Below are 25,857 nucleotides of genomic sequence, written 5' to 3' on the forward strand. Positions count from 1 at the left end.
TCCTTCTACGACCAGGTGACCTATCACCGGGACAAGGGAGAAGATTGATGTCATATATCTTGACTTCAGAAAAGCCTTCGGTCTGGTATCCCATGATCACCTCTTGGCAAAACTGGCCAGTTGTGGCCTTGGGTTCACCATGATCTGCTGGCTGGGAAATTGGCTGCATGGTTGGACCCAGAGGGTAGTAATTGATGGAAGTCTATCATCATGGTGTCCTGTGACCAGTGGGGTCCCCCAAGGCTCTGTCCTTGGACCCATATTGTTCAACATCTTCATTAATGAAGCAGACTGGCCAGATTTGCCGATAACCAAACTTTGGGGCAAAGCATCCACGCAGGTAGGTGATCCAGGCTGGCCTGGACAGGCTCAGCAAATGGGCAGATGAGAACCTGATGGTGTTTAACACTGGAAAATGCAAGTTTCTCCACTTTGGGAAGAAAAACCTGCAGCATCCTTACAGGCTCGGCAGTGCTACACTGGCTAGCACTACAGAAGAAAGAGACTTGACCACAAGATGAACGTGAGCCTGCAATGCGATGCTGCGGCTAGTAAAGCGACCAAAATGCTGGCTTGCATCCATAGAAGCTTCTCAAGCAAATCCCAGGATGTCATTCTCCCCTCGTACTCGGCCTTGGTGAGGCCACAACTGGAGTACTGCATCCAGTTTTGGGCTCCACAATTCAAAAAGGATGTGGAGAAGCTTGAGAGAGTCCAGAGAAGAGCCACACGCCTGATCAGAGGTCACAAAAACAGACCTGGGAGCCATGGGGCTCTTTAGCCTGGAAAAGTGCAGGCTTGGGGTGATCTGATGGCCACCTATAAGTTTATCAGGGGTGACCACCAGTATCTGGGGGAACGTTTGTTCACCAGAGCGCCCCAAGAGATGACAAGGTGAAACGGTCATAAACTACTGCAAGACCGTTTCAAGCTGGACATAAGGAAGAATTTCTTTACTGTCCGAGCCTCCAGGGTCTGGAACAGCCTGCCATCGGAGGTGGTTCAGGCACCTACACTGAACACTTTCAAGAGCAAATTGGTTGCTTACCTCGCTAGGATCCTATGACCCCAGCTGACTTCCTGCCATTGGGCTGGACTCGATCATCTTCCGAAGTCCCTTCCAGCCCTAATGTCTATGAAATCTATGAAAAAAACATTCATGTGGGATACATTCGGAAATCAAAGTGGGGGGAGAAAAACCTAACCACATGAAACAACAATAGTATGTTTGAATTTTGGTTGTTGTTGAACACTTTTAACTTTTATTTAAGGGGGGAAGATAGCAGTGTTTTATGAAGCAAATATATCATTCCATGAAATGCCTTATATTATTGAGCTTTACAATATATTTGAGAACTTAAAGTTAATATTTGAGTTTTACTAAACCAGGCAACAGGTTATGTCATATTGATAATATTTTTGACCTTTCTCATTATGAACAACTGACTTGATAAGAAATGTTGATGAGAGCATAAGTAAGTGGGTTTATAATTGCTGTATTGTTACATGTTATAGCATCACCAAAGTTGCTGCTTTCAAGAATGTAAAAATCAGGAGACTTGATAAATGAAATCATAGGATCAGTATCAAAGTCATGACACTTTGCTCTAATTTCTAGGCTTCTCAGAGCATAGATGCCCCTGATTTTTTTGTATAAATTTTTTTTAAATAGAGGAGTTACTTTTGTTTGTAATATTAAGTCAGTTTTCTGCTTAGGGAATGGCACTCTAGGGAGATATTAAACTGCTTCTTCCCCAAGACACTTAAGAATCATGCTGTAACAGGCATTCAGTCTGAAGCCAATATATTCTTCCCATTGCTGTCTACATTATTTTAAGAACATGGGAACTATTCTTCAATATCACCAGCATTTCATTTTAATTTGTGTACAGAGGAGCTTCTACAGATACCTTGGGAAAGAGAGATGTTCCCAATATTTTGATTCATAGCAGGGAGTTGATGGCAGGGATAAACAGATTCATGAGGCATAAAATAGCTTGTTGTGTTTCCTCTTTGTTCCTCAAAAATGGTTATCTGGAGAATCTTTGTGTGATGTGAGTTAATGAATCATTTTGTATGTCTTGCATGCGCGTGCGCTCGCTCATTTGCTCGCATTTTCTCTCTCTTGCTCATTTTTTATTTTGTAATGAGAAATGAGTGATTTTTTCCCGTTGCTTTCATCTCTCTTTCCTATTCTTTCTACTGTGGGGAATATGGGGTGGTATAAGTTTTCTTCTCTGTTTCCTTTGTGGCAAGCCTATCTGTCTTAAATATAAGAAAAGAAAGGGAGAATTTCTGTTTTTTAAAGTTGTATTTAGTGGTGGTATAGATAAAGATGGTTCCTTGTGGGGAAGACAAGAGGTAAAAGGGAGATAACCAGTTAGGGATGGCAAAAGCCACTTAGATTTAGATATCTCTTCTTCCCACTGAAAGGAGCTCCTGTGGTCAGAGTATAAAGCCCCTGGCAAATATTATTTCCATCATGACATGGCTGTTCTCCCGCAATGAAAACATTGGGCCATGTGCATGGTTACCCATGCATAGGGCTGATAATTCCCCTCTGCCTCATCATCTCCCCTGCCTATCTTGCCCGAACCAGGCAAGAGGGAAACCAAAGAAATCCCTCCTGGTGCAGAGCAAAGCACAGGGTGGTGTATGTGTAGGTGGGCAGACGGAAATTCCTCCCAACAGAGTCAGGTGAGTGGAAAACTCCTGCCCAGCGGCCTGTACTCCTTCCCCTCAAACAGGGGGAGGGAAAATCACCCCCAGGTGCCTGGTGAGAGCAAAGCACAGAGGGTGAGGGGGATTTCTTCTCCCCCTGTTCTTGGTGCTGCTGGGGAGGAGGAGAGAACCAGGGCCTGAGCTCCATGCTGGAGCAGGAGTTTCCCCTACCAGGGGCTAGAGGGAATGTTTAGCTCCTAGTGTGGGCTATGTGGCAAAAGGCCACCTCTTTCTCCCCAAAAACTCTGCTCTGTGCCAGTTTGGTTAGGATGGGACCAGCAGAGGATACACACCTTACCCTATCTCTTTAGGTAACCTGAGCTGGATACATTCCTGAGGGAGGGAGGAAACCTGCTCCCTCTTCTTCTGTGACTAGCATCATACTCCCTGGGGAGCTGGGAACTGCCAGTCTGCCTAGCAACTAGTGATGCATTTCAAATTGGTTGACTAACAGCCAGCAGGTGCTGTTCTCCATTGGACCAGGTAAATGAGGTCACAAGGGCTATATTAGTTAAGGATTGCCCAGGAGAAGGCGGCAGAGAGAAAGAAGAGCTGAACCATTTGAAACTTGTGCTCACTTTCAAAACTCATGATCAGGGAACTGCCTATCTCCAGAGGGAATCTCCACCTTCCTCTGGATGATACTCATGAGTAAACTACCTGAGAGCTAACTAGATATATAGCTTGCAGTAACTCAGATGCATAATCAAAAGCTACCCAGCTATGGGTGTTTGCTGTATGGGATTTCTGATACTGTTCTACCCTGTACCCTATTCCAACCCTAGGAAATGAGTTTCCCTTTGCAGGCTGGCAGAGTTGCAGCCTGGAAGGGACTGGTGGGGAGTGGGAGGAGGGAGGTCAGGCAGGTGGCACCATGTGCATGTCCTCATGTACACTTGCACATGGCCAGCAGAAAGCCTGGAGAGCAGCTTCCCACAGGTAAATGGGGGCGGGGGGGAGGGAGGGGGAGATTGAGGCCCCCATACTGAGGGACAGAGTATGGCTGGGGTTGCTGCCCAGCTGGGGCAGTGTGTGGGGCTTGGGGCCTTGGGCCATGTGTAGTCTCAGGACACAGGCAGTAAGTGGGACAGGGCTGCAGGCAGCTTGTCTGGGAGGAGGGTGGGGGGCTGGCTGTCCACTGCTGCATGCACTTTGATGGGGGAGCACATGCCCCCACAATTTTATGTGCAAGGTGAGGGTGGATGCAGGCTGCCCACTGCAGGCTCAGGCTCCCTACCCTGTTGCTTTCCCCACCAGGGCCTCCACAGCCCAGTGGACAGGACCCAGCAGAGTGGGGTGGGGAAGCTTGATGCTGCTGTTACGAGCTCCATGCTGCCATGGCAAGGCTCTCTCCGCCTACCCAGCAGCAGCAGGGGTAGCAGCATGGAACTGTGCCCCTCACTGCTGCAAGGGAAGCAGGGGGCACCTTGCCATGGTGGTGCAGTGCTCATGGTGGCAGCAACAAACTTCCCCGCCTGGCCCTGCTCTGCTGCCATGCCAGGTCCTGGCCACTAGGCTGCGGAGGCCCCAAGGGGAAGACAGCAGGGAGCCCAAGCCCACAGCGGGCAGCCCATTGGGCTCTGCTCTGGCCAGGCCACCCATGGGGGATGGGGAGCCCAGGCTCTGCGCTCCACTCCACCACAGCAGCTGCTGCGTCCCACAGGTGGGGCCAGAGTTTCGGTGCTGCTGTAGGGAGCAAGGTGCCTGGGTCCCTGGCCCCATAGCCCTGATACTTGGGTCCCCTGTGGTTGGGGGTGGCAAGGGGCTGTGGTTGGGGAGTGAGGGCCACTGCCAGGGCCCAGGGAGTGGTGGGTAGAGAGAGAATGTGGTACCGGCAGGGCCCAGGGGGCTATGGGTGGGGAGTGAGGGGCAATGGCATGGGCAGGGCACTGGCATATCAAGGCTGCTCAGTGCCACAAAGCAGTTGGAGGGGGGCAGCTGCATCTAGACCTGCATCCTGATGAGCAAAGGGAGTAGGGGGAGCTCTGATTTTTTTTTTTCCATGATAACCCCCCCCCACACCCCACACAATATGTAAGAGTAAGACTTCATTTTGAGCTACCATGCAATCACTTCTATATATACAGCACAAACACACAAATCAGGAAAAACATTTTTTTTTTAATTAAATTAAAATGTATTATTATGGATGCTTGATTTTCATGATATAAAATGTGTTTTTTTCCCCAGTTCTAAGATGGCAAACCCTCTTTGTGACAGGGGCAAGCTTTCACGCCCAGCACAAGCATCGACCTGCCTCCTTGTCTACGGGCTAGCTGCCCACCTCACTCTCCTGCCACGCCTTGATGTAATAATATTAGGGTGTTAAACAGGTGGGAGGCTGCCCATTTTGAACCCTGATGTTTAAGGGGATATCTGCAGCTCCGGTCCACCCCTGCACTGCGGCCCAGTCCTCACAGATGGCATCCACCAGTGGTTCACACCGGGTCTTTCATAACATACACACAAACAGGCAAAACACATACTGGGCTCCAAGCCCTCACCCCTCTTCCTCCCCCCCCCCCCCCCCCCCCCCCCCCCCCCCCCCGATGGGGATCGCATACCACCCCTTCACTGGGGCTCACTGAGGTCTGTAATCCTGTCCAGCTCAGGTGGCCATAGTCCTGTCTGGCCCTCTGCCCTGGGGTATTACATCCTGTAAAGCGCAGGTGGCTGTAGCTGTGCCTGGCCCCCTCTCAGGGTCCCTGCAGCCACAGGACTCATGAAGAGCCTGGTGCTGCTCCAGGTCCTTCCACTCATCTGGGCCCTGTCTCAGGACTCCCATGAGCCTGGGCTCCCCCTGGACTGGTTGAATGCACCAGGGATGTTGGGGCTGGGGTTAAGGTGCCCCACACTCACCTTTCACCAGAAAGGTGATTGGCCTGGCATTTCTCGGGGACTTCCCTGCCACCGGGAGCCCCACCAGATCCCACCCCCCCTTACCCAGAAGGGTGCAGTTTCATGTCTTACCCAGGACAAATGTGGCCGCCTCTGTCCCGTAGCTTCACCCTGTTCTCCACAGTTCCTAGCAGAGCAATGTTTCTCCTCTGCCTGCTGATCACAAACTGCCCTCGGCCCAGGGAGCTGGGTTGTAAAATGGCCTTCCTAATCAAACACCTGCCCCTCCCTGGCCCAGTCCTTAAAGTGGCAGCACTACCAGTGCCCCACCACACTCTTTCCAAAAGGAGTCCAGGGACAAGAGGCAGGACTTCCGATGGCAAAGGTCAGAAGCTAGGGACGGGACTTCCATTCCTAAGGTGGCGACTAAGGGGCAGGGTGCTTGTCAAGGGGTGGGACTGCCCTTCCGGCCCTCAACAGCTCACCAAAACTTATTAAGCAGCCCTCGAGCCAAAATAATTGCCCATCGCTGATCTATATTGTCTCTGGGGGAGCCGGGTCAAATTGAGGCAGTTCCTTTTCCAGTAAAGCACTGGGTTTTTTGAGGGGAGGGAGCTGGAAGGGGTTCCCCTATATTTATCAGTGGCCACTTAGTATATTCCCCCTCAGTCTTCTCTTTTTCGGCTAAAGAAGTTCATTAATGTTCAGCCATGTTTTAGGTGTATAAGTTGTGGCTGCGTTGGTCTAAGGACATAGGTAGACAAGGTTCTTTGGATAAATTCAATATCTTTTGATTTAATAAAAGATATCGGATTTACTCAGATACCTTACCATCCATGTTTTATAAACTTCTAATCATTTTTCTTGTTTTCTCTTGGATGAACTCTTTCCAATCTGTCTGCAGCTTTTTAAAAAAAATGCAGTGCCCAAAACTAGTCTTTAATTATCACACATATCATCTTAGTCCTGGGAGATGGAAATTATGCTGTTTTGTACAGAAGTTTATTATTTCTTTGTCTCCCCACTGGTTGAGGGTATTCCTTAGAAAGTAATGATTTGGGTTATGACTGTTGCCAATGATTTGGGTTGTGACTCTTTGAAAGCCTATGTATCTGATATGGTATGTAAGTGCTGCTTTTATTTGTAGACTATGTTCCGGATCTAATTTTACCCTCTGACAGCTTCAGGCCTGCAGTTCATGTCCTTATAGTCATTAGATGTAATTATTTCTGATTCCCTCTTTGTTAGGGCTCTTATTTGGGCTTCTCCATCACTTAACCCAAATTCAGTGGTGCAGTTGCTTGATGAGATCTTATTCAGAGCCAGCCTTTAGGAAGAGGGTGCCCTCGGCAAACCTGTGTTTTGGCACTCGCCCTTCCCCATTTTCAGAAATAAAGTGGTAATCTCAAAAGTTTTTTTTTATAACTTACTAAAAAAAAGTAGGAAGAAACGGCACAATTCAATTCAGTTTTATTCAAATAATAAACAATACAAGTCATAAAAATAGCATTATAGCTGTGACAAACGGACATTAAATGAAACACTAAACTAGTAAATAACAATAACAGAAAGACTTTGTTCACTAAGATTTCAAGACTCAGAAGACACCTCTGGATGCCTTTGCTGCCACAAACTCTGATATTGTTTGTGACAGGTCTATATTTTGAGCCACAATATTCTCAATAGGATGGCCATCAAAGATAGCATGGCATCTCCCATTGTTGGTCACAAATATGTTTTTATGAGGTTCAGCTTTGAAAAGCTCTGTTTGCTGCTCACCAGCAATACAAGCATGGTTAACAGCATCCTGAGTGCTCTCCATGTGCTTGGGAAGTTGTCATGATGTTCACTGTTGTAAATATAGGACTTTTTGAGAGCACAAAGTCTGTTGGAAGTATATTTTAGAGATAGCCAAGTTCTATGCAGAAGTCTACACTGTTATTGTCAGTGCTCTCTCCATATGTCAATGTACAATGAAGGTTCTTATAGTGTTTCTTTAATTTTTGTCAGGGAGTTGCATCTTTTCCTCTTGTGATGATTCTTGGAAGTTGAATTGTGGATCATCTATGCATTTTTCATCTGATATATCTGCTGTGACCATCTCGATACTATTGCATGGGTTGTCGCTAATAGATTTTAAGTATTTTTTTCATCATATCTGCATCTTTTTTCATTGTAGTCATTAACTGAGCTTTTTGTTTCCTGTTCTGCACCCCTAACATCCTCTTCTTAGGTACTTGTGACATTTTGTTTTCTTCCAAGTTGCACATCTGGTAAAACATTAAAATGAATGTCCCAGCTCTCGCCTCACCTCTGCCTCTGCCTCTGCCCCTGCCAAGCAGCTGCCCCCTTATCCCGGGTAGTGCAGCTCTGGTATGAATTATTATTCAGGCAGCTAAGAGAGTTAATGCTCATTAATGGCCCATTGTTCTTTACTTCACAGGTGTTAATAATCATCGCTCTTAGCTACCTGAAACAGGAATACTAGAGCTGCACCAGCTGCCTGATGATAGCACTTTAAAAGCCTGATGCTAAACTGATGCTAGCTCTTCAAAAGCCTTTAAAGCAGGAGCTGGCAACCTTCAGCCCTCCAAGTCATTGGGTCTGGCCCATGTAGCTCAGGGGCTTTAGTAGATTTGGCTGTGCCACAGCTACGTGGCAGGAAACTTCACTTATGCTACATCACAGCTACGTGGCTGGGAGAAATGGTGGTGGCAGCCAGGACCTACTGTCAACCTGCTTCAGACCTAAGCCGGGTCATTCTGGCCCACTGCTGGAAAGCATAATTGACTGCTGCTTTAAAGGACTAGATACTGACTATGTTTGAGACTTTTTACTTGAACTTTGTACTGACATAACTGCACTCGCACTCCAGTTGCCATTTATGTGTCTCGCCTAGCCTACTTGTAGTCTGTAGGTAACTGCACTACTACTGCCCTGTGGCATGAAGTTTTACTCCCTGTGTGATCTCTCCTAATTGAATCCTTTCTTACTTTTATAAAGCATCATTTTAGATGCTTCTGGCTCTATATTCATTACCTTCCTACAGGAGTTCTTTATTTTTCCTTTTTAATATGGACTCCCTGATTAGTTTTGCATTTGTATTTTGAAAGGGTGCTATTTTATTATTGATGTACGCAACCTGAGCTTTTGAGGAAAGGGTTCTATTTCCTGTTGTTCATGATGGTCATAGTTTTCAGATTCTTTACTGTTTTTCACCTGCTGTTTCTGCACTTTTTCTTCCCTTCCCTCTCTTTATGCCTGCATTCTTTTATTTCTCTCCTCTGGTGCTCTGATCTGCTTTCATGTGCTGGCAACAGAGTACAATTACAGCAGTCCTTCTCTGTGAAGCAATTCATATAACAGGATTATTGTAAATTCCACATCACTGCCACCAAACTGAAAAGCAAGAGAGATGGGAGGGAAGGGGTGAAATCTAGAGTTGTTTAAATTTCATGTATCAATCCTGAGTACTTAAAAATAGGTCTGAAATCAAAGAGCTTGAGAACTGCAATGCTTGAGATTCAATCTTGTTTTTCATAGTAATGAGATGGACAGTGATATTTCTTCAGTGATGAGCTACTTGTTTCATTTAGATGCATCATTTCATTCTTGAAATACTGAGTTTTAATATAATGTGCAAGAATCACGAAAGACAGTTCATGCTGAGATTTTTATACAACTTACCATAGTACCACAGATTTGGTGCTTCACTTTAAAAATCTCCATTACATAAAACTAAAGCTGATGGATCACTTAAATGTTACGTAAATTTGTCACAGAGGGCAGGCTGTAATTTCCATTTCTGTAGCAACCCTTGCGTGTTGACTCTTCATAAGACCAGTCATAAACTGAAAGAGCATAAGGGTACAGGTTGTAACCATGTTGGTCTAAGGACATAGGCAGTTAAGGTTTTTTGGATAAATCCAGTATCTTCTATCAGACCAACTCATAGTTGGAAAAATTATTCTTTGCAAGCTTTTGGGTTTAGATATTCTTTGTCAGGCTGAAGAAGCATCTGCAGTTGGTGCGCGCTCTTCCTGGATAGAATGAATAGTAAAGCAGCCAGAGGCTGGTATACATGCAAGAAAGCCAGTAAAGTAATTTCTTAATTGGGGATTAATGAAATGCATGTGTCCACAGGAAGCTGAATGCACGTTAGGGGTGTGCAAAACGGGCCCCATTTGATTCGGATTTGGCCTGAATCGGGGACAATGATTCGATTTGTTGAGTCAGATCACTGTCCTCAATTCGGCCAAATCCAAAGATTTGATGTTGATTCTCTGAATCAGCAATTTGGCCATAGACACAGCTTTAAATGTTTTTTTAACATACCTTGAAGTACCAGGCATGGCTCATAAATGCTGCGATGCTGAAGTAGATGGAGCATCCCACAGGAGTGCAGGGGGCGGCCCCCATGTGCTCAGCAGCAGCCCTTCCCCCCACATCCACTTTGGCTCGGCAGTCAGCTTCTGGTCTACTTCCAGATCTGTTGCTGAGTGCACTGGGGAGCCCTCCCACACTCCTGTGGGATACTCCATCCACCCCAGCATCGCAGCATTTACGAGCCGCCTGCTACTACCTAGAGGTATGTAGAAAAAACATTTAAAGCTGTGTCTATCTCTGAATTGCTGAATTTCTCTGAATCGATTTGGAGGGTTTCGATTCAATTTGAAGAGATTAAAGGGTCCTCTGATTTGATTTGGATTCAGAGATTTGGTCACCAAATTGGGCCGAATCTCGGCCAAATCAAATTGGGGACTGAAACTTCTCACAGCCCTAATGCACATGTCCACAGGAAAATCATGCTAGCAATTTAAAACTGTTATTATAATATCAGGGACCAAATGACTTGGCATTATAATCTATTGATTTAATGCAGGATAAGGTAACTCATAAAATACTTTAATGTATTACAAAGCCTTTTAATGTATTGCAAAGCAAAGTTCTTTTCTCGTGTTCAAGTATACCCTTCATGATAGAGTAACATCTGCCTCTTTCCAGTATTCAGAGTTTACTAGTTCTAATTGAAAGGTTTAGGAATTCATTATTCAGCCTGTTTTCTGTCAGATTTCTTCAACAATTTTAGCTCCAGATCATCAGTCCTAATTAGTAATACCTCACTTAATTATAGCTCTGCACCCAGTGGTGATATAGTTATGTCTGTCAGGTTTTCAATTAGGAGTCCCTACTTATACTTCGACTACTTTTCTTTGCATAACTTGAATATAAAAGCTTTATAGACTCTTTGTTCTTAACAAATGTGATTAGTACATATTATGACTAACCTATTTTCTTTATAACTTAGTATCCTTATAGCACTTATGTGGCCTGTGTCACTGTAGTGTCTGAGTATTTCACAAACTTAATGAAATTATTCTCATAGCACCCCTCTACAGCTGACAGTAGTAATAGTGTTTAGTGTCTTTCATATTCCAAGTACTTTGCAAACACTAATTAAATTTTGGTCCCCTTTTCTGTACTCAGGAAACTGGTGTTATCCCTTTTTTATAGACAGGTTAAGTCAGGGGTGGGCAAACTATGGCCCACAGGCCGGATACAGCCCACCAAGCCATTCTATCCAGCCTATCGGACCCTTCTAAAAAACAGTTATTACCAGGTTGTGGCTGCCCCTCTGAAAGCTGGCAGGAGGTGAGCTTTCAGAAGTCATGCGCTGTTGGACACAGTGGGATCTGTGCCTCCACCTTCATGGGGCTCCCAGCATTCCAGCTGGAACCCCACGTGGAGGCATGGAGTGTGATGGTGCATTACAGGACAGCTGGTGAGTGGGCAGGGGATCTCCTGTCTGCAGTGCTGGGAGCCCCACATGGAGGCACTGAGCCAGGTTGCAGTACCAAGAGCTACAGATGGTGGACAGACCCCCCTGGCCCAGTGGTATGTGGGCAGGGAGTCATATGCCATCGGACAGACAGTCTCTGTGACAGCACGTGCAACTCCCAGCACTCCTTCCAGGAGCCACACACCATCGGGCTGGCCAGGCTGGTTTTGTGCCAGCATGCGGGGCTCCCAGCACTGCAGTTGGGAGTGCACGCTGCTGGCCCAGCCCCAGGGTGGGCAGATTCCCACCTGCAGTGCCAGGAGCCCCATGTGCTGACACAAAGCCAGCCCATTCTGGTCCAAAGATCCACGCACCATTAGTCAGGCTAGGCCAGGCTGGCTCCATACCAGCACATGCATCTCTCAGGACTCAGCCAGAGCAGTGTGCTACTGGGGGGCTCTGCCATGGGCCATGAGAGCCCTGAGAGCCCTGCCAGCAGCAGGAGCTGTACGCTATGGGCCGAGGACCCTTGGTCGGGGGGGTCCCACCCCCATAGACCTCCCCATGAATGCCATACACACCCACATCGCTTTACACCCTCCCCACAAACCCTACACCTACCTATCCCCTCACAAATCCCACACATGTACCCCACACCCACAACCACAGCCCACAAACCTCCCACATACAATATACAAGAGTAAGGCTTTGTTTTGAAATATGCAGTCTACATACACTGTTACACCTCTGTATACATTACAGGCAGTCCTTGACTTACAAATGTTTCAAGTTACATTTCACACTTACAACGTTTATAAATTAACACCCTGTTTCAACTTTCTGATGTCCATGTCAACCTTACCACGCTTGATCCAACGCCACGCCAGTGAACAGGTTTTCTGTGTCACCCATCTCCCTGAAGAACATCTGTCCAAACTTCTTGGACACTTTCTTTAAGAAAGCAGACAAGACTCCAGAAGAACCTGTAGCCAAGACTCCTGAGAAAACTCAAGCCAAAAACCCTTCAAAAAGTCCAACCAAGAACCCTTTAAAAAGTCCAGCAAAGTCATCTCAAAGAAGTCCTTACAAATCAATATGATTGCTATTTACAATATAAATACATTAATGTAGCTATATTACTCATCCTTAAATGATTTAGTACAAAATTCTGTGTTATTTTTGGTGAAAATAGGGTATCAGGCCTTGGTTCAGGAACCAATTCCCCATTTATAACATTGTTTGCTATGGGAAAATCAGTTCCGAGTTACAACGTTTTGACTTTCAGGAACCAATTGTGTCGTAAGTCCGAGGACTGCCTGTACTACACAAACACACGTAAATCAGGACAAAAATATTTTTTTGAAATAAAAATTAGATTTATTTAATTTAAATATTACCCTTGCAGTCCTCAACAGTGCACCAAAAGTCATTATGCAGCCCTCCAGATAAAATAACTGCCCATTCCTTGGTTAAGTGATTTATCTAGTTTTCATATATAAGTCAGAAAGCCTGGGTTAAATGTCTTATCTTTAGTATTTTGATCATGTTAAAAGAAAGTTTTTTGAATGTTCCAAAAAGTATATATAATAATGGCTTCAGTGTTGGATCTGCTGTATATCTCTGTAATGCTCCCCCCTTACCATTATTTAATCGCTAGCCAAAATGCTAAAAGTTAGGAGCACAAATAGGAAATGAAAGTCCTTCGGAAGGAAAGATGCACAGACTGTAGGGAAGAGGGAAGGGACAGCAGTGGTGTAACTGGGTGTGAGGGAGGTGATAGAGTCAACTGCCCCAGGTGGCAATCTGGGGTAATGATGAGGTTAGGGGAGTGAGTTCCCAGAAAAACGTCTACTGCCAGCAGTCCTGTATTGATGTTTGTGTTCACGCTTGTGAACCAGAAGTTGCTGCTTCCGCTTAGTCTTGGGCCCCTGACAGCATCCCTACACTACAGAGGAATATGAACAAAAATTACAAAAAGTAAGCAAAACAACCCCCAAAAACCAAGAACTAGATTGATTGATCAAACTGGCCATTTTTACAAAGCAGCAACAATACAAAGTTTATCTTAAATAGCACAGCTAGCTCCCTGGAGAAATGTCTCTGATGTCTGATAGGTGTTAAGTGTTTAAGTGGGTAGTCTTCCCACAGGCAATACTCCCACTGACTTTTTAGTAACAGTTTTGAGCTCATGTATTCCAGTACTATCTTCGGTAATCTCATTTTAAACTAACAGAGCATGGCTCTATGGGACAATGTAATTTACTTTTAATATGTTGCAATCCAGAAAGGTCATGAACTGCATACATATATTTACAAATTGTGTGATACTGAAAACTTGCTCTACTGTAAAAGATACTGTGGAAATATTGTAAATAGAAATAGCCTTTCATATTAGGTAAGTGTTAATGCATAGTCCTTGTTTGTTATGATGGAATTTTATATAGCATAATGCACATCTTCAGCTATTGATCAAATTATAAAAACTCACAGTGATGCAAATTGTTTCTGAAGTGTGCCAAACCAAAGAAATGGAAAGCATTTGATGGAAAAATCACTGAAATGGATACTCAGTATACACTCCGTGCCAGAGAACTGCTTGAAATCTACCGCAGCATTAGTATGAAAGACCTCCTACAAGATGAGAGGCTAGATGTACTGTTAACGCTCAGACATACTGTGAAGGTAAGTTTTATTTTTCCCTTTACATTTAATTGTAGGCTGCACCTTCCATCTCCAAAGCCACAGACATTAAATTGGCGCTGACAAAACAGCAAGACTTCTTATGGCAAAAAGGTGTCAGCCCGATCATATAGTATTAAAAAGTATTTGTTGAATTTGGAAAGCCAAAATACTGTAAATTTTATGTTGCACTATCGCTTTGTATGATAAATATTGATTTTTAAGGCAATTCTAAAACAATAGCTTCACAAGTTTTTATTATATATTTGTGTTCAGATGAAATTCACTTTCTTAGTATGAAGTTTAAGAATTACATTAATTTGATAAATCTGTAACGGATACCTTTTAGTGGTTTTATGAATATTTTTCTGAATGGTACAGAATAGAAGTAATGCCCTTTAAAGCCAGGTTATAAAATGTCTGTTTGGTTTGCCATTTTTGTCTAAAAATATGGCTATTGAAATATTGAAAATGCCTTTCCTACCCCCTTCCTTATTTTTAGTAAAGCAATTAACAGCTAAAGAAAGTAACAGTTTCTTGAAATTTGTTTTTGTCTCTTTTTTGTTTTATTTCCTCATTTCTGTGAATGAGTAAGAGAAGCAGTACAAAAGTCTTTAGATACTTGGGGAATGGGTGTGATTTTTATGTCAAAATGGAATAATGTGGTGCAGAGCTGAGGGTATGCACTTCTAATAGCCCACTAGACTACCAGCGTGCCATGTGTTTGACATCTCTGCTTTAGAGTGGTGTAATGTTGACTTTGACATTGTGGGTGGTTATAGAAAAGGGGGGGTGGAGGGGCAGCACTTTACTTTCAGCTCAGCATATCCTTGTACCTAGCTCAGTGCACGACCAGAAGAGGAATTGTGTCAGTTTGCCCCGGCTCACCCAGTGTCTGTATAGCTCTTATGCTTCAGTGGGGCTTCTTGGTGCTTTATCTAATTAGCTGATTGAATTTTTATTCCTCTCATCTGTCAGCATTTTATTATATCACCATCTCTGCATGCAGCCAGTGAGATCTTAAAGGAGGCAAATCATCATGGGCCCAGAGACTAAAAAAGATATACATACATATCCTAAACTTCAGTTCAAATGCCCAGCCTCTTCTTGGGCTATATGTGTATTTGGGAAGTCATGTCTCTGCCTCCCCATACGAGAGTATGTTTGAATTTTAGAAGGCTTTTAGAAATGTTTGTTTGTTTTTAATGTTATGAGCTGGCCCATGTTTGATGTTTTGTCTTGTTCCTTGTGATTTTTTTTTTTTTTTTAAGTAAGAGTAACACCTAAGTAGATTATTAAGTTAAAGAATTTTACAGTTCTTTGATTAAAAGCAGTCTTTTAAAATCTTGGGGAACCCTGGTACCTGAGATGCTTACCAATTTTTCTTGAAGAATAGCACTGATTTTTAGAAGCTGTAAGCAATTTTATTAGAGCGATAGAAAATAAGATAGTCCTGCTTTATAAAAACAGGAAGAACAAACTACACATAGTATTTTCAAAAAAACCTCTAATAGTTGTCTTTTCTTTGCAGGATACTTTGAAGTTTAACCTTCCTCTTTAATGCATAGATATAGGAATATACAGTTATTTAAGGAATGTACTGTATCTTTTGTCTTCATGTTTAGTTATCTTGCATTAAATCTAACAGTTAACAAATCTAAATATAGATAGTACACTGAGTGGATTCTTTTTGTGTACATCTTTGCATATATAGGAGCATGACTGTAAGCTCACACAGGAAATAGTGGAATTAATTGACAGAGAGGTTGACCTTATGATGAGAGGAGTGAAAAGATGCAATCTTGAAGGACTGAGAAAAAGAATATGCACATTGTTTCTTCAGTATATTAAAACACCAACCTTTAACCCTGAAGTTGCTAGAGTACTTAAGGTATTTACGTCTTCTATTATATTATTGTTGTTGTTGTTACAGTATTTGTGATCAAAGATGCACCCAAGCAGCATACACTTATGCAATAAGCCTGGGGAATAAGTAGTAAGAACTGGAACCCTTTTTTACAGTAACAGTAGGATGATCTAATTGGGTTACATGAAACTTGATAACATAATTCATATGTCTGGAATACTGGGTACAACTTGTTCAGAAATGATAGGCAGGTGAAAAGGAGGTGGTAGTGTTACTTTTTGCATAAAAGAAATATGCTTGTTCCAAATTGGTACGAAGTAGAAAGTAGACCCATTGAAAGTCTCTAGGTCAAGGTAGAAAGGGAGAACAGAAAGAGTGATGTCATGATGGGTGTCTTCTGTGGACCACCAAACCTTGGGGAAGAGGTGGATGAGGCTGTTTGCAAACAAGAAATATCCAGATTGCAGGACCTGATGGTTATGGAACATTTCTGTTTGGACAGTAACTCAACAGTACCCGAGCAGTAAAGAAAGTTTTTGGACTATCTGTGAGAACTTTTTGCTTCTGGTTGTGGAAACAGCAGCTTGTGGGGAGGAAGGAGGCAAACTGGGAGAGGGAGAGAAGCTCTTCCCTATTTGCTAATCACAAATGGGGATGAATTGGTTGAGAATATGAAGGTGGAATGCAATTTGCATGACCATGACCCCAAAATATTAGAGCTCAAGATCCTAAGGAAATGAAGAAAAGACAGCAGTCAAACAAAGGGACTGGGCTTCAGAAAAGCAGACTTTAACAAACCTGGGAAATTGATGGACAAGTAGTCTGGGCAACAAGCTAGAGGGAGACAGGAGTCCAGGAAAGCTCATTGTTCCTAAAGGAGGCCGTATTAAGAATGCAGGAACAGGAAGTCCCAGTGCTAAAGAAGGGTAGGAAGTATAGAAAAAGACCAGCCTGGCTGGTCAGTGAACTCTTTAGTGAGTTGAAACTTTAAAAAGAATCTTATAAAGAGTGGAAATTTGACTATGTTACCAGGGATGAATATAAGAATATCACATGAGCGAAACCCAGCCAAAACCTGGAGTGCTAAAGTATGATTTGAAATGCAGCCAGCAAGGGTTATAAGGCAACAAAAAAGGATTCTATAATTATTTCACAAGTCAGAGGAAGAACAAGGAATATGTAAGTCCCTTAGTGAATGGTCAGGGCAATCTAGTAAAAGGTGATGCCGAAGAGGCTGAAGTGAAAAAGAGCTTCAGTCTTCTCTGCATTAGGTCACCTATCAGAGGGTGAACACAGCTAACAGTATGGATGAAAGCAAGAAACAGCCTAAGGAAGGGAACGTTATATCCTGTGGGCCAATGAATTAAAGTATTTTTATAGAAGCTGGGTGGTTTCAAATCAGCAAGGACCTAAAAAACCTAGAACAATGGTGTTAAACTCAGTAGTTAGGCCCCTCACAGGTTGGAGCTAGACCTAATGACTGTGCCAAAGTTAATGCACCTGTTGCTTCTTCCCCCTGCCACTGAAGCACAGGGCCCCAGATCTTGCCCACAAGCCAGGTCCTTGGCACTTCTGATCTAGAGCAGTGGTGATCAACCTTTTGATCCTGTTGGCCAAATGATTGGCATGTGGCCAATTTGTGGGCAGGATTGGCTTGCAACTTCAGGCTACGGGTAGAGTACCCTTGTTCTAAGAGGATATCAAGGTCATTGAAACAGCCAGTGTGGATTTGTCAAGAGAAGTAATGCTTGACCAACCTTGTTTCCTTTAACAACAAAGCAATAGATTTTCTGAATGGGAAAGAGCAGTGAATGTTCAATATACCTCAACTGTAGCAAGGTTTATGTTGTCTCTCATGACATTAGTAAACTAAAGAAATATAGTGTAGATTAAAGAAATGTCAAACGGATACATAATTAGATCGTTGTGCCCGAGGAGTAGTTGTCAATGGTCCAAGATTTAATTGAGAGGCAACATTTAAGTGGGGCTCCCCAGGAGGTTGTCCTGGGTGGTGTAGTGTTCAATATCTTCATTCAAGATTTAGAGGATGAAATTGAGTGCACATATAGAAAGTTGCAGATAACACCAAGCCAGATGGGGTTACAGGCACTTTGAAAGCCAGGATGATGATTCAAAATGACTGAGGAACTGGCTCACTGGTTTGAAATGGATCAAATGAAATTCAGTGAGGACAGATACAAAGTCCTGCACTTAGGATGGAACAGTCACATGTACCAGTGAAGGTTGTGGAATGACTGGCCGGGCTGCAGTACTGCTGAAAAAGACCTCAGGGTTGTAAACTGAATATGAGCCAACAGTGTGCTCTTGTAGCAAAACATTTCAATAACGTACCAAGTTGTGTTAACAGTAGTACCACTTGCAAAGCAAGGTAAGAGATTCTTCCTTTCTGTTGAGGGATTTAATTGTCAGTTATTGCATTGGCTATGGAAAAAAATAACTTTTTTTTTTCCAAACTCCATCCATTTGACACACATAATTTGCTGTGCTTCTCAGTGCATCCCATTTACCCACTGGGCTTTATTAAGATGATTTTGCCTTTTGCAGCTTCACTGTTGTTTCCCCCAGGAGGGTTCTGGATTGCTACCTGGGCATTTTTCCTTCTGTGTTGCTGGGGTGCTGTTGCTGTTGTTTTTGCTCTTTGCATCTATTTTATACCTTCTTGCAAGCATGTGCAATTTACGTAACCTAGCAACCAGCTAAAAGTCTTAACCATCCATTGGAGGTTTGTTGGCAACTGAGGAGCATGGATACCATAAACTGAACTTTGGCTTTGGAGCCAAGGCTTCACTGCTGTAGTTGAAAGTAGGGATATGTGACTTGGTAGTGGTCAGAAGCAGATAGCAATTTGGTCATGGCTAATCAGATATATATGACCAGTTGACTACTGTGTGCAGTTCTGGTCTCCACATGTCAAAAAGCATTGTAGTAGAATTAAGAGGGGGAAAAAAGTACAGAGAAAGACGACCAAAATGATCAAGGGCATGGAGCAGTCACCATACCAGGAAAGACTAAAAAGGCTATAGGACCTTTCAGTTTGGAAAGGAGAAGGCTTAGGGGGAATATGATAGAGGTCTATAAAATCATGAACTGTGTGGACCAAGTAAACAGGGAATACTAGCACTAGGGAGTACCCAGTGAAATTAGGTGACAGGTTTAAAATAACAAATGTAAGTACTTTTTATGGATTTAATCAACTTGTGTAATTCATTGCCACAGGAGGTGGTAGAGGCAGCAAGCATAACCAAGTTCTGAAAGAGACTGGCTAAATTCATACATGATAGATCTGTCTATGGCTATTGAACAGAATGGTTGGAGGTGTTTCTTCTGGTTTATGTAAATCACTAATGGTGGATGCCAGGGAATATAATGAATAGGGGATAGATAGATCACTCCAGAGATATCTAGTTCAGTGTCTTTCCTCTAGTGCACATCCACTTCTTCCACTGTTAGAGAATGAGATACTTGACTAGATGGACCATTGGTCTGACCCAAAATTGCACTTCTTATGTTCTTAATCTGGGGATAGGAGATCTTTCTTTCCTTGGTTTTCAGGCCAACTCCAGCTGGGGTTAAAGTTTACAAGTACAACTATGTTTGGATTTGGTGTCACAGGCACCAAGTGATCATGGCAGCACGAGAGAACTGACTGTCAGTAGAGAGGAAAAAACCCTGGAATTGATTCAGAAAGGCGGCAGACCACATATAGGGGCTTGGTTTGCTAAAAAGATGCTAGCTGTCCAGTAAGAGACTTAGACTCTGTGCTCTCTCCCTAATCCCACAGAGCAGGGGAGGAGTGACAAGGTAAAAAGCGTTTTTTGATTATTCCTCTCTGCATTTTTACACCAAAGAGAACATTTGGCCTTTATAATTTGATATTTGGAAGCCAAAACACTAACATGTTTATAATTTCCATTTTTTATCTTTTGATCCATGTGACAAATTGCATCTGCCAAATTACATGCTAAATTACAGATCTAGTTTGCTGTTTTTTCACATTCAGTTATATTTCCACAGTTGCTAAAGATCTGGATACATACAGTTAATAGCAATTGCTTTGCAATATAATGTCTCAGGTCTTAATCTAGTTATTGAAGAATAAAGCAGTTGATTTTTTCTCTAAATTGTTTTAAAAAACACAGTAAGAACAAAAGATACAAAGCTTGTGGATTAAAGAAAACCAGTTTGACTATTTTTAAACAGTAATTCCTTTTTGGGTTTTGAAGCTAGTCATTCTTATTATATTCTGGTGTGATGCCTTACATAAATCTAGAAAGAAAATTTATTCCTAAGGATGTCAACACCACCATATTTAATAGATATCTTTTACCTGTTAAACTTCTTTTCTTTTCTTTTTTTGTAGGTTCCACCAGATCCCTTAAAGCTTTATAAAAACATTAACTTTTGTCATGGTTGTGAAAATTGCCTACCATCTACAGAATTCTCCATACCTGCCAATTCACTCACTGTTGGCAGATGCCGACGGTGTTGCAAGCTTGATAATGAGGCTCGGCAGCGAGAAGCCTTTTTGAAATACAAATTTATGCTCAAAAATCTCAGACAATCTGAAGCAGATTATCAGGATGATACTAAAATTGCCTTTTTGGTTCAGGTACTGTGTGCAGGTATAATGCTAGTGAAAATTAATGACTTGTGTTGAGTCCCACTTTTTTCCCCCCTGTGTTCATTGGTGATGCTAAGGGCAGTTGGTTTAAGTTGTTATATTAGTCCATTACTTTTATGTACTTCTAAAATTAGAAAGAGATAATCTGAAAATGCATACAGTTCCTCCTGTGTTACATAACATGTGGTTCCCTACTAATTAAACAAGCGTGAAGAAGCTGAGCTGCGGTCTTAAAGTGTAGTAGAACCAAAAAATGGAAAGGAGAGTCTAATGGTCAGTATCCCATATTTACCTGAATCCAAGACAGCCTGGAATTTAAGACGACCCCACCAGTAATTCTATACATTCTATACATGAACACTTTTATAAGTTTGTTATAATTTTCCCTGTATAAAATCGAATTATTGGAGGATTGTCTTAAACTTGTCCCCATCACTTCAGAGGGGATTAGGCCAAGAGGGAAGTAGTAAGGGGGCAGGCAGTGGTATAGCCAATGAGCTGGGCATGCGGTAGGGTTGTAGGGGAGGTGAGGGAGGCCATAAGGGGGCAGGTGGTGGGGAAGAGGCAGGCAGCTTGCCCCTTGCCACCTATCCCTCCCCCTGCAGCCTGTGCTCCCCACCTGGCCCCTCACAGCCTCAGTACAGGGAGAACGGGGAGATGCGTGAGAGAAGAGGTGTGCGGGGGTGTCCAGGGGTGCGAGGCAAGAGGCAGCTGGGGCAGAGTCTGCAGGGGGCAGGCAGAAGCTGTGACATTGGCCTGACTGACAGTTGGAGGCAGAGCCACAACAGCTTCCTGCCTCCTCCCCCACCTCATACTCTATTCCAAGGCGAGAGGCTTCTCCCCACTCCCCCGCCATGTTAAATGGGGTGAAAAACCTCACCTTGGAATTGGGTGAATATACTGGTCAGGAGGTCTGAGTTTTTTGTTCCTAGTTCTGTGTGATTATAAGCAAGCCACTGCACATCTGTCTCATCATCTTTATAAACACTTCTATTTAAGTTATGTAAAGATGAATGCTTATAAGGAGTTTCAAGACCCTTGAATTGGATTTATTTAATTACTAGAATCTTGTATTAAGCTTTTGAATAAAGAAAAGACAATGACACAGGCTTTGAGCCTTCTTCACTTATTTAGTCAGTTGAACATTTTTGGATTTTATTATTTTGCAATCATTACTTAGAATCAAGATTTAGTGAATTATTGATAGTGTCACTTCTCTAAATTATTTACTACATTCTTTAATATTTGAAGTGATTGATTGATTAACTAGTTTGTGCTTCTAAATGCTTTTGGAACATCTTAATCGATTTTTTTTTTTTTTTTTTAAATCTTTATTTTGAAAAAATGTGAATTTTAGTAAATGACTGCTTGGATTTTGTTAATGTACTACGTTGGCTCATAATATACAACTATAAGAGTGGAAGAGGATTAGGCTTCTAGTGTTAGCAGGCCCATATTAAGAAATATTATTCAAGTAAATGGATTGTGTAGATATTGTTAGTTCTTGTTGAGAGCACGTTCAATTTACTGATAAAAATAATGGAATCCTAGGACTCCTATGAAGTCCTAGGAGACAGGTGAGGTACCAGAAGAAAATAATGGAAACTTTTTTTTCTTCTTGGCATGAAATTACTGCTTGTCTTAGTTTGGCCATTCTCCAAAGCCTTGTGACATTCTTATTCTTGAATCTCTGGTCTGTGCATGTGACCAGTGGAATTTTCCCATTTAAAGTCTTTGGCTGCCAAGCAATTACAGGCAGGTTCATGAGTGCCTTGGCCTGGAACATTGGTGTTTGTTGCTGCCCCCAACTATCAGATCTTCTAACTGCTGACTGAAGGAGCATCTCTCAGCTCTACCAGCTGAAATTGGGCCATTTAAACATTGCAGTTTTATTAATGCAGTTTTCATCCACTTCAACTGTGGTATTTTGCCAGATAACAAAGGAGTTTTGGTCTGGCCTCAGAGTCTTAGTTCATTGAGCTTGTACTGAAATCTTACGCTTCCTGAATTTTCTATGCTGCTTGGCCATTTTTACAGACTTACTGACCCCCAGTCTTCAGTCCTCCATTTCACTTAAGAGATACCCAATTAGCAGCTCTGGCTTCTAAAACTGTTTCAGGAACAATTTGAAGATATTCTGATCTTTTATGAAATACAAAAATACTTGTTCCCTGGTTCAGGAGGAAGAAGGTAACAGAGAATGTATTGAGGTGAAGATAAAAGGTCAAAGATGCAACACCAATATAATGGTGGGGATATATCATAGGCTACCAAGGCAGGAAGAACAGGTACATGAGGCACTCTTCAAAGAAATTGTGAGTTGGTACTGATGGGAGACTAACTGTGTGGAAGAAAATTTTCTGTTCCAGATTTCATGATCCTGAGATGGGGAAAGCATGAGGTCAGCAGAACTAAGACTAGATTTCAGTTGACTGAAGGAGTTACTAGGCATGCTACCATGGGAAAAGAGACTGAAAGATAAAGGTGCCCAGGACAGCTGAAAGCTTCTAAAGAGCACAGTACTAGAAGCCCAACAAGGAACTGTGCTGATATGATGGAAACACAAGAACTATAGCAGGGCACTAATGTGGCTGCACAGGAAACTTCTAGGATGTCTCAAGTGCAAAACAAAAGCGTACAGGCAATGGAAAGGTGGTCAGATCACCAAAGAGGCATACCGGGGAATAACAAAAACTTGCAGGGACCACATAAGAAAGGCAAAGGTTTAAAAAAAATGAGCTTCAGCTGGCAAGGGAAGTTAAAGGCAACAAACAAAGCTTCTATACGTACACAAAATGCAAAAGAGAAGGAATGGTGCAGCAGTTACTGTGCCTCAGTCTTCACAAAAATATTAGGCTGCAACCAGCCAGCTAATAAGGATTATTTGAATAAGGAAGGGGACAAACTGAGGGATGACATAACAAAAGCAGTTGGAAAGTTTTTGATGTGTCTGATGTTACTGGAGCTTATCAATAAGGAAGTCCACTTGCAAGCATCTAGAGAAGGAAAGGCTGGTCATATGCATCCACCATGGGTTTAGTGAGAACAAATCATGCCAAACAAATGTGATACCTTGTTGTCTACAACAAGATAACTAGGTGGGTGGATGAAGGAAATGCTATGCATATAGCATCTGGACTTCAGCAGGACTTTAGACAAAGTCCCATATGACCTTCTCATAAACAAACTGGAGAAATATATGCTGGACACAACACTACTGTAAGGTGGATAAGACAACTAGCTCAATAGCTACAAGCAAAGGGTGATTATAAATAGCTCTATATCAGAATGGCAGGAGGTTTCAAGTGGCGTCCCACAGGATCTGTCCAGGGCCTAGTGCTGTTCAATGTGTTGATTAAAGGTCTGGATGCTGCAGTAGAATGCAGCTTGAGCAAAATGTGCAGATGATACCAAACTGGGAAGGATCACAAACACTCTGGAAGACAGGAATGTAATTCAGAGGGATCTTGACAAATTGGAAACTGAGCTGGAGCTAACAAAGTGAAGTTCACTGCTAACAAATGCAACATACTATATACATCAGGAGGAATAATCAAAAACAGAAATACAAAATGGGCAGCACCTGGATGGATGGCAGGATCTGGAAGGATCTAGGAGTGTTGGTGGATCATAGACTCAATATGGGTCTGCAGTGTAATTCAGCTGCACAAAAGACAATTGCATTAATTGGGAGCGTTTGGGTGCAAGACACTGGAGGTGATAGTATCTCTTAACTCAACACTGGTATAAAAGAGACACTAGTCTCTTTACTCCAGTGTTGTAGTCTCTTTATTTCTCATCTGGTACTCTAGTCTAAAATTTGTGGTTTGGGGCTCCTCATTTTCAAAAGGACATGGAGAAGTTAGAGAGGAGGGTACAGAGGCAGGAAACAAATGATAAAGTGTTGGGAAAGCAAGCTTTATGAGACAAGGTTGAAGGAAATAGGCATGTTGAGCTTGCAGAAAAGGTGTTTAAAGAGGGAACATGTTAAGTTCTCAAATATCTGAAGGGCTGCTATAAGGAGAACACCTTTTTCTGCCTTGCTGCAGAGATCGGGATGTAAACCAATGGTTTAGACTGGATATCAGGAAAAAAAGCTTCTTCATTATTAGATCAGTGAGGTGTATTGGCTTAGACTTCCTAGGGAAGCCGTGTACTCTCCATAACAAAAGGTGTTCAAAAAGTTGGGTAAGAATTGGCAGAGCTGGTCTAGGAGTATACTATGGGTATTTCTCATGCTTCTGGGCTTTGCGGGTTGCCACTGTTTTTCCCTCCTGCTGCTGTGCATCAGGGTTTTTGGTTTGTTTGTTTTTTCTCCTGCTTTCCTCAGAAGCACTGGATGATGGCTACAGTGGGGATTTTGACTGGGGCATGCCAGTGTTCCTGCTAAGACTAAAACCCAGAGGTTCTGGCTAGAGAGTCTTGCCCCTCTGCTCATGGTCAGAGCAGTTGTCACATTTGGGGTCAGGAAGAAATGTTATCCCATGACTAGGTTGGTATGGGCTGTGGGGATTTTTTGCTTTTCTCTGTAGTGGGGGGCTCTTCTTTGGATCTCTCAGTATATTTTAACAATATTTTCAGCAGCAGGACCCTGGTTCCATTTCCCCACTCCTCCATCCCCCACTTTACCTGTGGCAGTTGAGAGTGCTATATGCCTTGTGGTTGTCTGACGGGGTTGATTGTGTAGTTTTAATAATAGGGTAGACTAGGATTTGTATAGGATGGTTAGAATAGGGATAATACTGCCTGGGGTGGGGGTGGATTAGATGATCTATGGAGGTTCCTTCCAGTTCTACTTTTCCTATTATTCTGTAATATGCTGCTGTCTGATAAAACAATTTACCTGTTGCAAATGGCTGATTTAACAGCCAGAGGTTCAGTGGTAACTCCAGGACTGGCTATAAGGTAGAGGAAGCATCTTTAGAAAAATAAAGTGGAAACCAGCCTTAGAAAAGCTAAAGGAAGAGAAAACCTGTAAGTCAGACAGTTAATGGAGCTCTGTACTCCAAACAAACACAGACTTCTGAGGATACTGAGCCTATCACATTTGGAACAGGAGAATGTTCCTTGTGCCCTCAGGTCATATTTCCCAATGGGGGCAGAACAAAGTCCTCCATCTGGAAGGATAGTACATTGAGAACTCGGGATGTGACATTTTGCAAGAGTAGTGGCACTGGCTTGAAACCTTTAAGGGGGAGGGGGGAGTCAACCCCTGTGAGGATATTATCTGTTAAAATGTAATTGCAATGGTAGTCAGGTGATTTTTGTTGTTGTTGTTGTTCTGGAAGGAGACAGAAGACTGATTTATTTTACTAGCTTGGAAAAAGACAA

At 42.8% G+C, this 25,857-nt stretch overlaps 1 protein-coding gene across 3 annotated transcripts in view; it reads left to right on the forward strand.

The window, feature by feature from the left end:
- IQUB (IQ motif and ubiquitin domain containing) overlaps positions 1-25,857 on the forward strand; it is a 53,631-nt gene that overhangs the window by 20,699 nt on the left and 7,075 nt on the right. The window contains exons 9-11 of one of the 3 annotated variants that reach the window (XM_090042175.1): positions 13,850-14,020; positions 15,732-15,908; positions 20,266-20,514. In XM_090042175.1, the coding sequence (XP_089898301.1) occupies positions 13,850-14,020; positions 15,732-15,908; positions 20,266-20,514 (597 nt within the window). Of the gene's footprint in view, positions 1-13,849; positions 14,021-15,731; positions 15,909-20,265; positions 20,528-25,857 lie in introns of all 3 variants that reach the window. The other 2 variants (XM_090042177.1, XM_090042176.1) reach the window with 2 other exon arrangements.

This window comes from Crocodylus siamensis, chromosome 4, assembly GCF_052110815.1.
Source record: "Crocodylus siamensis isolate JL-2025a chromosome 4, ASM5211081v1, whole genome shotgun sequence".
Classification (NCBI taxonomy): Eukaryota; Metazoa; Chordata; order Crocodylia; family Crocodylidae; genus Crocodylus; species Crocodylus siamensis.